Genomic DNA, 12,500 nt, shown 5'->3' on the forward strand with positions numbered 1-12,500 from the left:
TTAATGTGAGGGTTGAGAGGGAATGGAGAGATAAAGAGGAGAAGAAAGAGAGGTTATGAGGTAGGGGGGGAAGCACGGCGGAGAGACAGGGAGAGACAAGAGACAGAGAGGAAGGGGCGAGAAAGAGAGAGGAAGAAGAGTTACGTTGAAAGAGAGTAAGAGAAAGAACAAAGGATCAGAGAGAGAGAGAGAGAGAGAGAGAGAGAGAGAGAGAGAGAGAGAGAGAGAGAGGAAACCACACAAGCTCAAACTCGCTTCGAAAAGTTCTCCCCAAACTGGCGCTTCTCTTGCTGCAATTTGTGCTTCGGCCATCCTCTCTCTCCCTCTTTCTCTGTCTCTCTTTACAAGCCGCTATTTTTCTTTCCCTTTTCCAGGCCAACTTTCATCCATTATTTTATTTACATTCTCTCTCTCTCTCTCTCTCTCTCTCTCTCTCTCTCTCTCTCTCTCTCTCTCTCTCTCTCTCTCTCTCTCTCTCTCTCTCTCTCTCTCTCTCTCTCTCTCTTGGTCTGCTCTTTTCATTTGGCTATATTCAATTCTAACCCAACAAGGCTTTTGACCGAATCCTCCATCAGCTATGTGTTTTTTGCCCGTGCTTGGGCGTACGCACGCTCTGGCCTCGTAAATCCTGAGTTAATCACTGTGGTGGTGGTTTATTTTCTCGTGTTTTTTCGTTTTTTTTTTCTCTTTCGTGGTACCTAAGCTATTCGTCGTCAGTCAGTCAGTCGCTCCACAGATTTCTTTTATTTTTTTCCATGTTTAGTGCACAGTGGTTTCAGATGCCTGCTTTACTTTTATCATGTGTGTTTTTCTTGGTGTTTTCTTCTTTTTCTTTTCTCTGTTTTGTTTCCTGTGTTTTCTCCGGCTAACTTTCACGTCCAGCCGAAGCGAGTCAGATGTGTTTCTTCCTCCGATGTTGAGGTCCTTTGTGTGTGTGTGTGTGTGTGTGTGTGTGTGTGGTGATGGCGGCGGAGGTGGTTGTGAGTCTCTGGAGACGACTGGCTGCCAGTGAAGTTCTTTCTTACTCCTCCTAAGCAAACCTTTGGGTGACGGTCTATCTGTGGGTGAGTGGGCTGCGCGGGCGCGGCCTCTGTTCCTCTATGCGAAACCCGGGGTGGGAGTCTGGCCTGTACCAAGCAACTCCTGTGAACCGTCGATGTTTGCTAACTCCTCGATTGTAGCGATGGTGACGTCAGGCCGACTACTGCTGTTATTGTTCTTACTGTTCTTCTTTTTCGCTTTTGTCTTTTTCTTGGCTTCCGGTGCGACGGTCTGACCTTCGCAAGTGTAATAGAAGGCTGAGTGGCGGCTGTAGGCGACCACGGCCACCACCACCATCACCAGCAGTACCAGCACCACACAACAGCCTACCACGATCAGAAGATGTAGGTGCTTGGCCGCCAGCTCCGCCAGGGACCAATCGGGGCCGCCGCGCTCATCCTGCACCGTCAGCTGGCTGTGGGGCAGCATGGGCTCTATGGTATTCTCGCTTAGCGCCGGTGTGGCCCAGGAAGGCGCGGGGACCGACACTTCCTGCGGGCAAAGGGGTAGGTCACCCTTGGGAAGGAGCGCGAGCTCTAAGCCCTCCACTCCCGGGGGCGCCACGCACCGCAGACACGTCCAAACCCGCGGCTCCTCGCATCCAGACTCCTGGTCCGGCGCGTCTTGCAGCCACTGCAGCAGCGGCCCTACGTGGCACTGGTCGCAATGCCACGGGTTACCCTCCAGGCGCAGCTTCCGCAGCTTTTTAGAGGAAATGATCGCCTCTACCACCTCCTCGTTCAGGCCGCGGAAATTGTTCCTGGACAGATCGAGCGAGTAAAGCTGTGGGGCGTTAAGCAGCGCCGCGGTGGGGAAGGTGGAGAGGTAGTTGGAGGACACATTGAGGTGACGGAGGCCAGTCAGGTTCTGCAGGAGGCCTGGAGGCAGCCGCATGAGCCCCATGTCGCCCAGGCCGAGTCGCTCTAACCGGGCGGCTGCCGGTAACACTAGCAGGAGCCTCTCGATGTGGAGGGAGTTGCCTGAGAGGTCAAGCAGCTGCAGGTCATCCAGCACGTCCCTAATGGCTTCTGGCTCGAGGTTGACTAGGCGGTTGTAGGAGAGGTCCAGCAGCGTGATGGACGCGTTGCTGAAGGCCTCGGGTTCCACGCGGTTAATGCGATTGTGGGCGAGGTGGAGCGAGGTGAGTATGGAGCCCGCCACGACGCCCTTCTCGATGAATGTGATCCAGTTCTCATTCAGATTGAGGGAAATGAGTTTGGGTAGGTAGGTAGTGGCCACGCCGAGCGGCACCTGCGTCAGGCGGTTATTGTGAAGGTCGAGTGTGTGCACGTTGCTGAGTGTTCCGAGCAGGGAGCTGCTGAGGGAGGAGAGACCACAACCGGCGCACATCAGCTCCTCCAGCTCCGGCACGTCCCCGAACTGTTCCGGCCGCAGATCACCGAGTGGATTATAGCTGATGTCCAGCCGCTGGAGCCGCGCCAGGCCGAAGAAGATGCGTGGCACGAGGTCCGACACCATGTTGTGGGCAAGAGAGAGGGACTGCAGCAGGTGGATGTGGCGGAACACGGCGGAGGGCACCGACTCGATCTGGTTGTGGCTGAGGTCCAGGTGCCGCAGGGACTCTGCGCCGCGGAAGTTTGTGTCCATGAGCGCCTCGATCTTGTTGTGCGTGAGATTGAGGACATGGAGGCGCTGCAGCCCCCAGAAGGTGTGGGCGCCCAGGGCGGGGACGTTGGAATGCGTGATATAGATCTCCTCGAGGCGCCGCATGCTGGTGAAGATTGGGCCGAGAGTGAGGGCGTTGGGACGGAAGGGCGGCGCGGTGATAATCAGCACCTCCACGTCGTCGGCCATGTTGCCCACCGGGATGGGGTCCGTCAAACCGCCCTCCTCGCACCGCACGGACCGCCGCCCCCGCCCATCCAGACTGCACCGGCACCCTTGGGGACACGCACCCACTGGGCTCCCCAGCAGCAGGGACAGCAGCACCACCTGGGGAGAGAGAAAAAAATTTGTGAGAGAGAGAGAGAGAGAGAGAGAGAGAGAGAGAGAGAGAGAGAGAGAGAGAATTCTTTACTTGTAAGAAAGCGACAACAGGCAAAGTAATAACAACGAAGAGACGGTCGTGTCCTGGGCTATAAAAATGAGAGAGAGAGAGAGAGAGAGAGAGAGAGAGAGAGAGAGAGAGAGGCATCCCGGGGCAGCAGCAACAAAACAAACACAACTCGGAAACTGCTCGTTGTAATTATCTCGTCCGCGGAAATTCTGAAAATCCGGCGAGCTTGGGATCATCCGTTACGTGGCCACATCTCTCCATCCCTTCCCTGCTCTCACTCTCTCTCTTTCTCTCTCTCTCTCTCTCTCTCTCTCTCTCTCTCTCTCTCTCTCTCTCTCCCTGCCCACCCAGCTGCCGTAAAGAGACATATAAAAGGTCATAAACTACATCCACGGGTCACCTGCCTGTTGGACCTCGCTGATGATGGCACCACTACCACCCTAACCCTCCCCTAACCATGCTCTCTCTCTCTCTCTCTCTCTCTCTCTCTCTCTCTCTCTCTCTCTCTCTCGTTTAATCCATACACTGTCCATCCCACCATTTTCCCTTCTTCCTCTTCATCACTCTTTACTACCTCACTCTGCCTGTTTTCCTCTATCTTTCTCCTCTTTCCTCTCCTTTCCTGTCCTCTATTCTTCTTATTTATGTATATTTTCCCATTCCACATACACTTCCATCTCTACCTCTTCCTCTGCTAGTTTGAAATGTACCAGTCTCGTCTCTCTTCTCCTTTTATATCTCTCACTTCCTCGCTGTTTCCCCTTTTTCCTGTTTCACCTCCCTTCCGTTCCCTCTCATCCCTCTTCCTCCTCCACTCTCCTTCCTTTCTCCTTCCTTCTTCCATCATTCTTTCGTCATAGTGTACCAATTAAATCTGGTGCCTTGGTGTTTTAACTTCTTCATCCTCTCTCTCCTATCAACCTATCCCTTTATTTACTGTCCTCTCTCCTCTCCTCTCTTCCTTCTCCCATCTCCTTTCTCCGGTCTCCCTTCTCCCTTCCTCTATTCACCCTTGCTCAACTGAGGGGAACACCATGAAGAGGAGAAGAAATTAGGGTTTGGTGAAAAATGCCGTAGTTGCGATATGCGGAAGGGAAACGACGACGAAGACGCAGAAGACTGACTTGAGTTGTAAAAGGAAACTTCATGGAAAAGCCGCCAGCCAGCCAGCCAGCCAGCCCGCCCGACCGTTTGTGTGTGTTTTTTCTTGCTATCTCTTTCTTTTTCTTAAATTTCTATTTTTAACTCCTTTGTTTTTAGCCAAACTTAATCTTGGCAAACTATTTCTTTCTTTTAAGTTTTTATGTGTGTGTTTTATTTCTTTTCTATTATCTCTTTCGGCCAGGAAGGAATAGTTGAGGAGTCTGCAGATGAGTTGCATAATGAAGCCGACTTACTCTCTCTCTCTCTCTCTCTCTCTCTCTCTCTCTCTCTCTCTCTCTCTCTCTCTCTCTCTCTCTCTCTCTCTCTCTCTCTCTCTCTCTCTCTCTCTCTCTCTCTCTCTCTCTCACACACACACACACACACACACACACACACACACACACACACACACACACACACACACACACACACACACACACACACACACACACACACACACACACACACACACACACACACACACTAATTCGTTGCTAGCATGCATGAACATTGGAGAAGGGCTTTAATATAACTGCATGACGCTCTCACACACACACACACACACACACACACACACACACACACACACACACACACACACACACACACACACACACACACACACACACACACACACACACACCAATTCATTGCTAGCATGCATGAACATTGGAGGAAGAGGAGGAGGGGGCGAAGGAGGAGGAGGAGGATGGAGGATTTAAATAACTGCATGACATACACACACACACACACACACACACACACACACACACACACACACACACACACACACACACACACACACACACACACACACACACACACACACACACACACATCTTAAGGGGAATTCCTGCATCTTGGCGCATGAGTGGCATTAATAGTGAAGGAATTATCTCCTTATCATAGCGATTAAGATAATGAAGACACTGCTTAGCGCCTTCAGGAACACCACCACCACCACCACCACCACCACCACCACCACCACCACCACCACCACCACCACCACCACCACCACCACCACCACCACCACCACCACCACCACCACCACCTTACTTTAATTAGTATATTGACAAGTGGAACTGAGAAGTGAGCAGAGCGGACTGGTTGAGAGAGAGAGAGAGAGAGAGAGAGAGAGAGAGAGAGAGAGAGAGAGAGAGAGAGAGAGAGAGAGAGTAGAGACAAAGGAAAGATGGAAGGAAGGAAGGAAGGGTCTCTTTTGTCATGAAGAGTAAACATTTCTTCTCACTTGACACACACACACACACACACACACACACACACACACACACACACACACACACACACACACACACACACACACACACACACACACGCACACACACAAGCCCTTTAAAACAAATGTGCGTCCACCGAAAGATTCACAAACATGGCGGAGACCAGGCGAGATGAAGTACGTATGCATGAGAGAGAGAGAGAGCAGAAGGAGGAGGAGGAATATACAAAGTAATACAAAGAAAGATAAACAGCAACAGACCCTAAGGTCCTTACTAGGCTATTTATTGATGTTATTTACTAACTACCAGTGATAGAGACAGGACACCAAAGCAAAAGGTTCCTCCCCACCCACTCCTCCCTCCAGCTGAGGCTGGCAGGAAAAAAAGGAGAAACCATGTAATATTGAAAAATCACATGGAGTTTTAGTAGAAAGTGAAAAGGAAATATGTAATCTACGTGTGACTACTAGTGTTTGTGGGGAAGGTGTTAAAGCTTGGTAAATATAATGTTGTGTGAGCATTGTGTGCGTGGATGCACAGTGTGTGTGTCGAATGGGTGGTGTGGCAGCCTTGGCTGGTGCTTCCTAGGGAGGCAGTAGTCAGTCAGGCCCCAGCTCCGTTTAATCCACTGAAAAGGCATACTTTCTTTGTAGGGACGCCGTACGTTGGTTTTGTCTTGCAACATTGATCTCTGGTGCTTTTGTTTTCAATGATGATCAATGGTTGACAAGGACTTTTCCAAGCACAGCCCGGTACAGGTTGAGAGTAGTAGTGGTGACCATTAACTCTGGGCTATCTGTGCGTGTAGGCAGTGTTGTGTAGTGTGTATGTAGACACAGTGTGGAGTCAAAGAGGTGGTGTGGCAGCCTTGACTGGTGTTTTCGAGAGAGGCAGCAGTCAATCATGCCCGAGCTCCATGAAACAACTGTAAAAGTGCACCTCCCTTTAAAGGGCGCCACACACTGTATAGTTACCCCTGCAGCAGTGACCCCTGGTACCTTAAATCCCGATGATGGTCACCAACTGTCAGGGGTCTTGACTATCTATGGTTCTTCGCAGATCAAAGAGCAAATGTAATGACCGTTCACTTAAGGAGATAGGGGTGGTATCTGTGTCGTGTATGGAGAAACTTTGTCATTTGTCAGAGGCTCAATTGCCTACATGTCAAGATACTAACGGGCAATTTTGCCTAAGCACCATCAGAGGCCCAGATATAGAAAAAGCGCAAGTTATTCGGAGACAAAGGCCAGTGACAACACCATCAAGGGGATTGGATTCAAAGTATTTATCAAGACGAACTTTGAATGTTTCGATAGTACCTGCATCACCAACACTGGATGGCGATCATTCCATATATTTACTACACAATTATAGAAAAGTGTTTGGCTTCATTTGTTATGAAATGCTTACCTACAATTTTAAAACCATTGTTTCTGGTGACATTTGACTGGTCGACTGATAGTTATTTTTCAATATTCATATTAGTGAAGCCATTGAAAATTTTGAAAAGCGTAATAAGGTCAAGTCTTACTCTCTGCTTCTCAAGAGAAGTTAATTTAATTCCTTAAGAAATTCCTCGTAGGATTTGTTTTGCAGCCTTGGGATAATTTTTGTTAATCTGCGTTGTATTTTTTTCTAATTTCTCGATATCTTTTTTGTAGTAAGGTGACCAAAACTGAACATTGTATTCGAGATGTGGACGCACGATTGAGTTATATAATGTTAATATTATTTTCTTGGATTTGAAGGTAAAAGATCTTCCAATGAAACTGACTAATTTATTTGCATTTTAACGACTTCGGTACATTGTTTGCTTGGCTTGAGATCTGCTGAAACTATGACACCAAGATCTTTTACTTTGTCCACACTCTTCATCGGGATAGTATTAATCTTGAATATCGCCTGAGGATTTTGATTTCCTATGTGTAACACATGACATTTATCTATATTGAATTTCATTTGCCACTTATTTGACCATTTGATGAGAGTATCTATATCGCTTTGCAAAAGTTGTCTTTGGTTTTCCGAGCCTACCTTGTTTGCAATTTTGTGTCATCCACGAATTTTGATAGCTTACAATTTATCCCTTCGTCGATGTCGTTTATATATATATATATATATATATATATATATATATATATATATATATATATATATATATATATATATATATATATATATATATAAAAAAGAATAGGCCCCAAGGACTGATCTTTGAGGAACGCCACTGCTTACGTTAATCCAGTCTGAAGATTTACCATTTATGACTACTCGTTGTTTACGGTCTGACAGCCAATCTTCAATCCATGCTGCGATGTCACCAGTTATACCGTTTAAGTGGAACTTTGTCAAAAAGAGAAGGAGGAGGAGGTGGAGGAGGAGGAGAAGATGGAGGAGGAGGAGGAGGAGTCAAGTTGTGATATTTTGTAGGGGAAGGAAGATGAGGTGGACTGGGACATGGTGGTGGTGGTGGTGGTGGTGCAGAAAGACGGAGAAAATTCAAACAGGTCTCATTTATTAGGGAAAAAGGAGAAGCAAGAGGAATGCCAATGAATACAAAGGAAAACCAAACATGAATAGACCTTGAGGCCCTAAATAGACTGTTCAAGAGGAGGAGGAGGAGGAGGAGGAGGAGGAGGAGGAGGAGGAGGAGGAGGAGGAATAGCAGGTGTGACATTAGCAGGCAGGTGACGAGATAGAATAGCAGTAGAGAGAAGAGGGGATGGTAGGAAGCGAGTAGTAGGATTTGCAGGAGTGAGGAGAGGAGCAGGAAGAGGTGGAGGAGGAGGAGGAGGAGGCGGAGGAGGAGGAGGTGGAGGAGGAGGTGGAGGAGAAGGCGGTGATGTTGAAGCGTCCTTGTAAACAGAGGGACAAATGCTCCCCATCATGCACGAATGGAGGAGGAGGAGGAGGAGGAGGAGGAGGAGGAGGAGGAGGAGGAGGAGGACGAGGTAGTAGTGATGGTGGTGGTAGTGGAGGAAAGCGAAAGGGAATAGGATAAGAACCAAGAAGATGAAGAGGAAGAAGAAGAGAAGGAATAAATAAGAAAAGAAGAAGAATGGGAAAAGAGGAAAAATGGACCAGTGATATTGGGAAAAGGAAGAAGAAAAGAAGACAAGGCACAAAATAACGAAGCCCAGCAAAGACAAGAAGGAAAAAGAGGAGCAAGAAATAAAAACGAGAAAATGAGGAAAATTAAGCGCACGTTTTAGAAAAGAATGTGGAGAGGAGGAGGAGGAGGAGGAAGAAGAGCAGGAGGAGGAAGTGAAGTTTTGGAATAGACAAGTGAAGGTGGCTGGAGAGGTGAACGTCGAGGAGGAGGAGGAGGAGGAGGAGGAGGAGGAGGAGGAGGAGGAGGAGGAGGAGGAGGAGGAGGAGGAAGAAGAAGAGGAGACACGAAGACTTGCTTTATGCGTTAGCGATAATGATATTTGGACTTTAGGCCTTCGAGGGAGTGTAGGCAACAAGAGCAACAGGAGGAGGAGGAGAATGAGGAGGAGGAGGAGGAGGAGGAGGAGGAGGAGGAGGAGGAGGAGGAGGAGGAGGAGGAGGAGGAGGAGGGAGGAGGAGGAGTGAGTGAGTAAGGAGGAGGGGGAGGTGGTAGAGGCTGGTAGGACGTGCGGGTAAATGATGGTGATGAGGCGGCACCAGGTAGGCAACGCTCATTAGTCACCTGTCCTCAGCTAAGTGATGGTGATTAGGTCCTTGGCGGGGAAAAAAAAAGGCCACATGACAACATCACTTGCAGCCAGAATTGATGGGTCATTCTTGCGCATTTACAAAAAGCGATCGCCAATATCTACCCGGCATGACTATTAATTTATTGGCGTTCACTGCTGCTGCTTCTTCTTTACGAGAGAGAGAGAGAGAGAGAGAGAGAGAGAGAGAGAGAGAGAGAGAGAGAGAGAGAGGAATTGATACCAAGAGACCTGTTGGTTTGTAACGAGGGTATCTCTTTATCTAATATACTAGTGTGTGTGTATGTGTGTGTGTGTGTGTGTGTGTGTGTGTGTGTGTGTGTGTGTGTGTGTGTGTGTGTGTGTGTGTGTGTGTGTGTGTGTGTGTGTGTGTGTAGTGGCTAGCTGAGTCTGAAATTGAGAAACGATCTTAGGTTGGAAAAAATAAATGTTTACTCTGATTAAGATTTTCTGAAGTGAAATTTTCATAGACAAAATCCTCATTGAAAGGAAGCAAATTTTTACCATCATACCAATTTTGCTCGTAGAAAGATAAGTTATTTTGATATTCCTAAGCTACTCGAGTCTCAGTTGTATATGCAAATGAAAGAGAGAGAGAGAGAGAGAGAGAGAGAGAGAGAGAGAGAGAGAGAGAGAGAGAGAGAGAGAGGGTGCATGAAAGAGGTCAGTGCTTTATACCAGGCCGTTGACCTTCCATACTAGGTTAGGTCATAGGTCTGGAATCAGCTTCATATCACAATTTTCCAGCCAACTCATCAGTATTAATTGCCGTTTTTCTGCCACAGTTTGTGATTTGTTTGTACGCGACTGGAATATAAACTGAAATGTGGAGGAGGGCTGATGATGCATTACGATTCTCACTACAGATATTTTTATGCTTCATCTGTACAGCTTTTAATAGACAAGACAGGACATTAAAGGCGCTTCTGAGGTTTTATTGCATGATTTTAGTGACAGTTTAGCAAGATGTCCCTGCGTCTGAACTGCAGTATACTGTCATTAGATATTAGTGGAAGTTAAAGTGATTTTTAGTGATAGTTTACTAAAAGATAGATAGATAGATAGATAGATAGATAGATAGATAGAGAGAGAGAGAGAGAGAGAGAGAGAGAGAGAGAGAGAGAGAGAGAGAGAGATTGTTCATAACTATAATGAAACACGAAACCAGGAAAAGAAAGAATCATGATAATGAACTTACAAGAAAATAAACAAAGGAACGGAAAGAAACACAGAATGAAAGAAGCAAAAAAAAAAAAAAAAGAATAAAGAGCAAGACCCCGGAGGAGACAAAGAGAAATAGAGAGAAATAAAACAAAAGACAAAAAGAGGAAGAGAAAGAGAAAACACAAGCACGAGGACGAGGAGGAGGAGAAGATAAAGTATAACGTATTTACAGACTCTTAAGTGAGAAAGTCCAGCAAGAGGAGGAGGAGGAGGAGGAGGAGGAGGAGGAGGAGGAGGAGGAGGAGGAGGAGGAGAAGGAAGAAGAAGAGGAGGTAACATAGAGACTCTCAACAGCGCAGTGGAGTCTTTTGTGTGGCTTAATTCGAATATCCGCCCGCACGCCTATGTATCCACACGCCCACTCACGCCCACGTCCGCTCACGGTCGCCCACGGTCGCCCACCGCCACCCACTGATCTATGAATGGATTAGCGCGAGACAATGGAGGAGTGGGAGGTGGAGGAAGTGGAGGAAGGAGAGGGATGTGGAGAGAAGAGAGGCGTGGATGAGAGATGATGGTGGTGATGATGACGGTGGTGGTGGTGGTGGTGGTGGTGGTAGTTAATTGTAGTGGATTATTGTTATTATTTCTCCAGCCCTCTCTCTCTCTCTCTCTCTCTTGGAAGTAATAATGTCTAGGATTGCTGTGGTTAATGGTAGTGGTGGTAGTGGTGGTGGTGGTGAGTGTAGATAGGTCTGTGTTCACCGCGTCGTGTTTAAGTGGTGATGGTGGTGATGGTCGTAGTAGTGATGGTGGTGGTAGTGGTTGTGGTGGTGATGGTGGTGGGAGGAATTTGTGATGAGTGAGCTTCCACAACACTACCAAAACAACAACAACAACAACAACAACAACAGGGGTATTAATGATGAAAGTAATAATGATAGTAGTAGTAGTAGTAGTAGTAGTAGTAGTAGTAGTAGTAGTAGTAGTAGTAGTAGTAGTAGTAGTAACAGTAGTAGTAGTGGTGGTGGTGGTGGTTGTTATAGTAGTAGTAATAACAGCAATAGTTGTGGCATTAAACAAATAACAATAACACTAATAATAACAATTCGTGTAATCAAGACCACTACGTCATTCTTACCTGTCTATCTACATGTCTATCACTCAATTACTCCACCAATCCTTCAGTCATCAGAGTTACAAGCAGAAAGGAAAGAAGGATGGAAGGAAAGAAGGAATGAAGGAAGGTCAGCGCGGAATATTCTTGAGCCTGTACTGAAACATAACGAAACTTCCAAAAATGTAGACTCCATCAAAAGTTACCAGAAAAAAAAAAAAAACAGCGGAACCTTTGCGTGAGGAGGAGATGAGGAGATGGGGAGAGAAGAGAGGAGGCGAGATGGTAAAGTAAGGAGATGATAAGACGAGGAGGTGAGGAGGCAAGGGAGGACAAGAGATGAGGTGAGGAGACAAGAGGAGAGGAAAGGAGACGAAACAAGATGAGATGAGTTACGGAGATAAGGAAACGAGGAGACGAGACGAGAAGGTGTCTAGGTAAACGATCAGGAGTCAGAGAGAGAGAGAGAGAGAGAGAGAGAGAGAGAGAGAGAGAGAGAATCAGCCCTGTCAGTGTTACAAACTTATTTCAAATTGTTGGCAAACGTAATAATTATACGTCCAACACCACCACCACCACGACCACCACCACCACCACCACCTGGCAAACGCTGATAGTGGCAGTTAAGATGGGCGTTCCGTGGTCGTTCTGTGGGCGTGACGTGGGCGTGTGCGTGACAGATAGCGGGTAGTGGGTATCTTTTGACGGACGAGAGCAATAAACAGGGGGCGTGGAAGTGACAGGCGTAGCGATGTGGTGGCCAGCTGTGATAGGCGCAGGAGGAAGAAGAAGAGGAGGAGGAGGAGGAGGAGGAGGAGGAGGAGGAGGAGGAGGAGGAGGAGGAGGAGGAGGAGGCGTGTGGGATGTGATGACTTGGTAAAGACTATCAGGAAATGTGTAAGTGTGAGTTAGTCAGCACTAGTTCTCTCTCTCTCTCTCTCTCTCTCTCTTGCATCTTATCCCTTCCTTCCCTCTCCTGCTTTCTTTCCTTCCTTCCTGCTTTCCTTCCTTCGCTCCTTCCTAGCTGTTCTCGTTCGCCTCCTCTTCCTCTTCCTCTTCCTCTTCCTCTTCCTCTCTCTCTC

The 12,500-nt window shown here is 47.6% G+C and overlaps 1 protein-coding gene and 2 long non-coding RNA genes across 3 annotated transcripts in view; 2 read left to right on the forward strand and 1 right to left on the reverse strand.

Annotated features, from left to right (window-relative positions):
* Positions 1 to 12,500, forward strand: part of LOC123518922 — a 142,495-nt gene that overhangs the window by 79,310 nt on the left and 50,685 nt on the right. The window lies entirely within an intron of this gene.
* The window catches only part of LOC123518923, a 19,680-nt gene that overhangs the window by 1,886 nt on the left and 5,294 nt on the right, over positions 1 to 12,500 (forward strand). The window lies entirely within an intron of this gene.
* LOC123518921 (chondroadherin-like protein) overlaps positions 405 to 12,500 on the reverse strand; it is a 41,700-nt gene continuing 29,604 nt past the window's right edge. Inside the window, exon 2 of the mRNA XM_045279993.1 lies at positions 405 to 2,994. Coding sequence (XP_045135928.1) covers positions 1,099 to 2,994 — 1,896 coding nt within the window. The 3' untranslated portion in view covers positions 405 to 1,098. The remainder of the gene's footprint in view (positions 2,995 to 12,500) is intronic.

The sequence above is a fragment of the Portunus trituberculatus genome, chromosome 44, assembly GCF_017591435.1.
Source record: "Portunus trituberculatus isolate SZX2019 chromosome 44, ASM1759143v1, whole genome shotgun sequence".
Taxonomy (NCBI): domain Eukaryota; kingdom Metazoa; phylum Arthropoda; class Malacostraca; order Decapoda; family Portunidae; genus Portunus; species Portunus trituberculatus.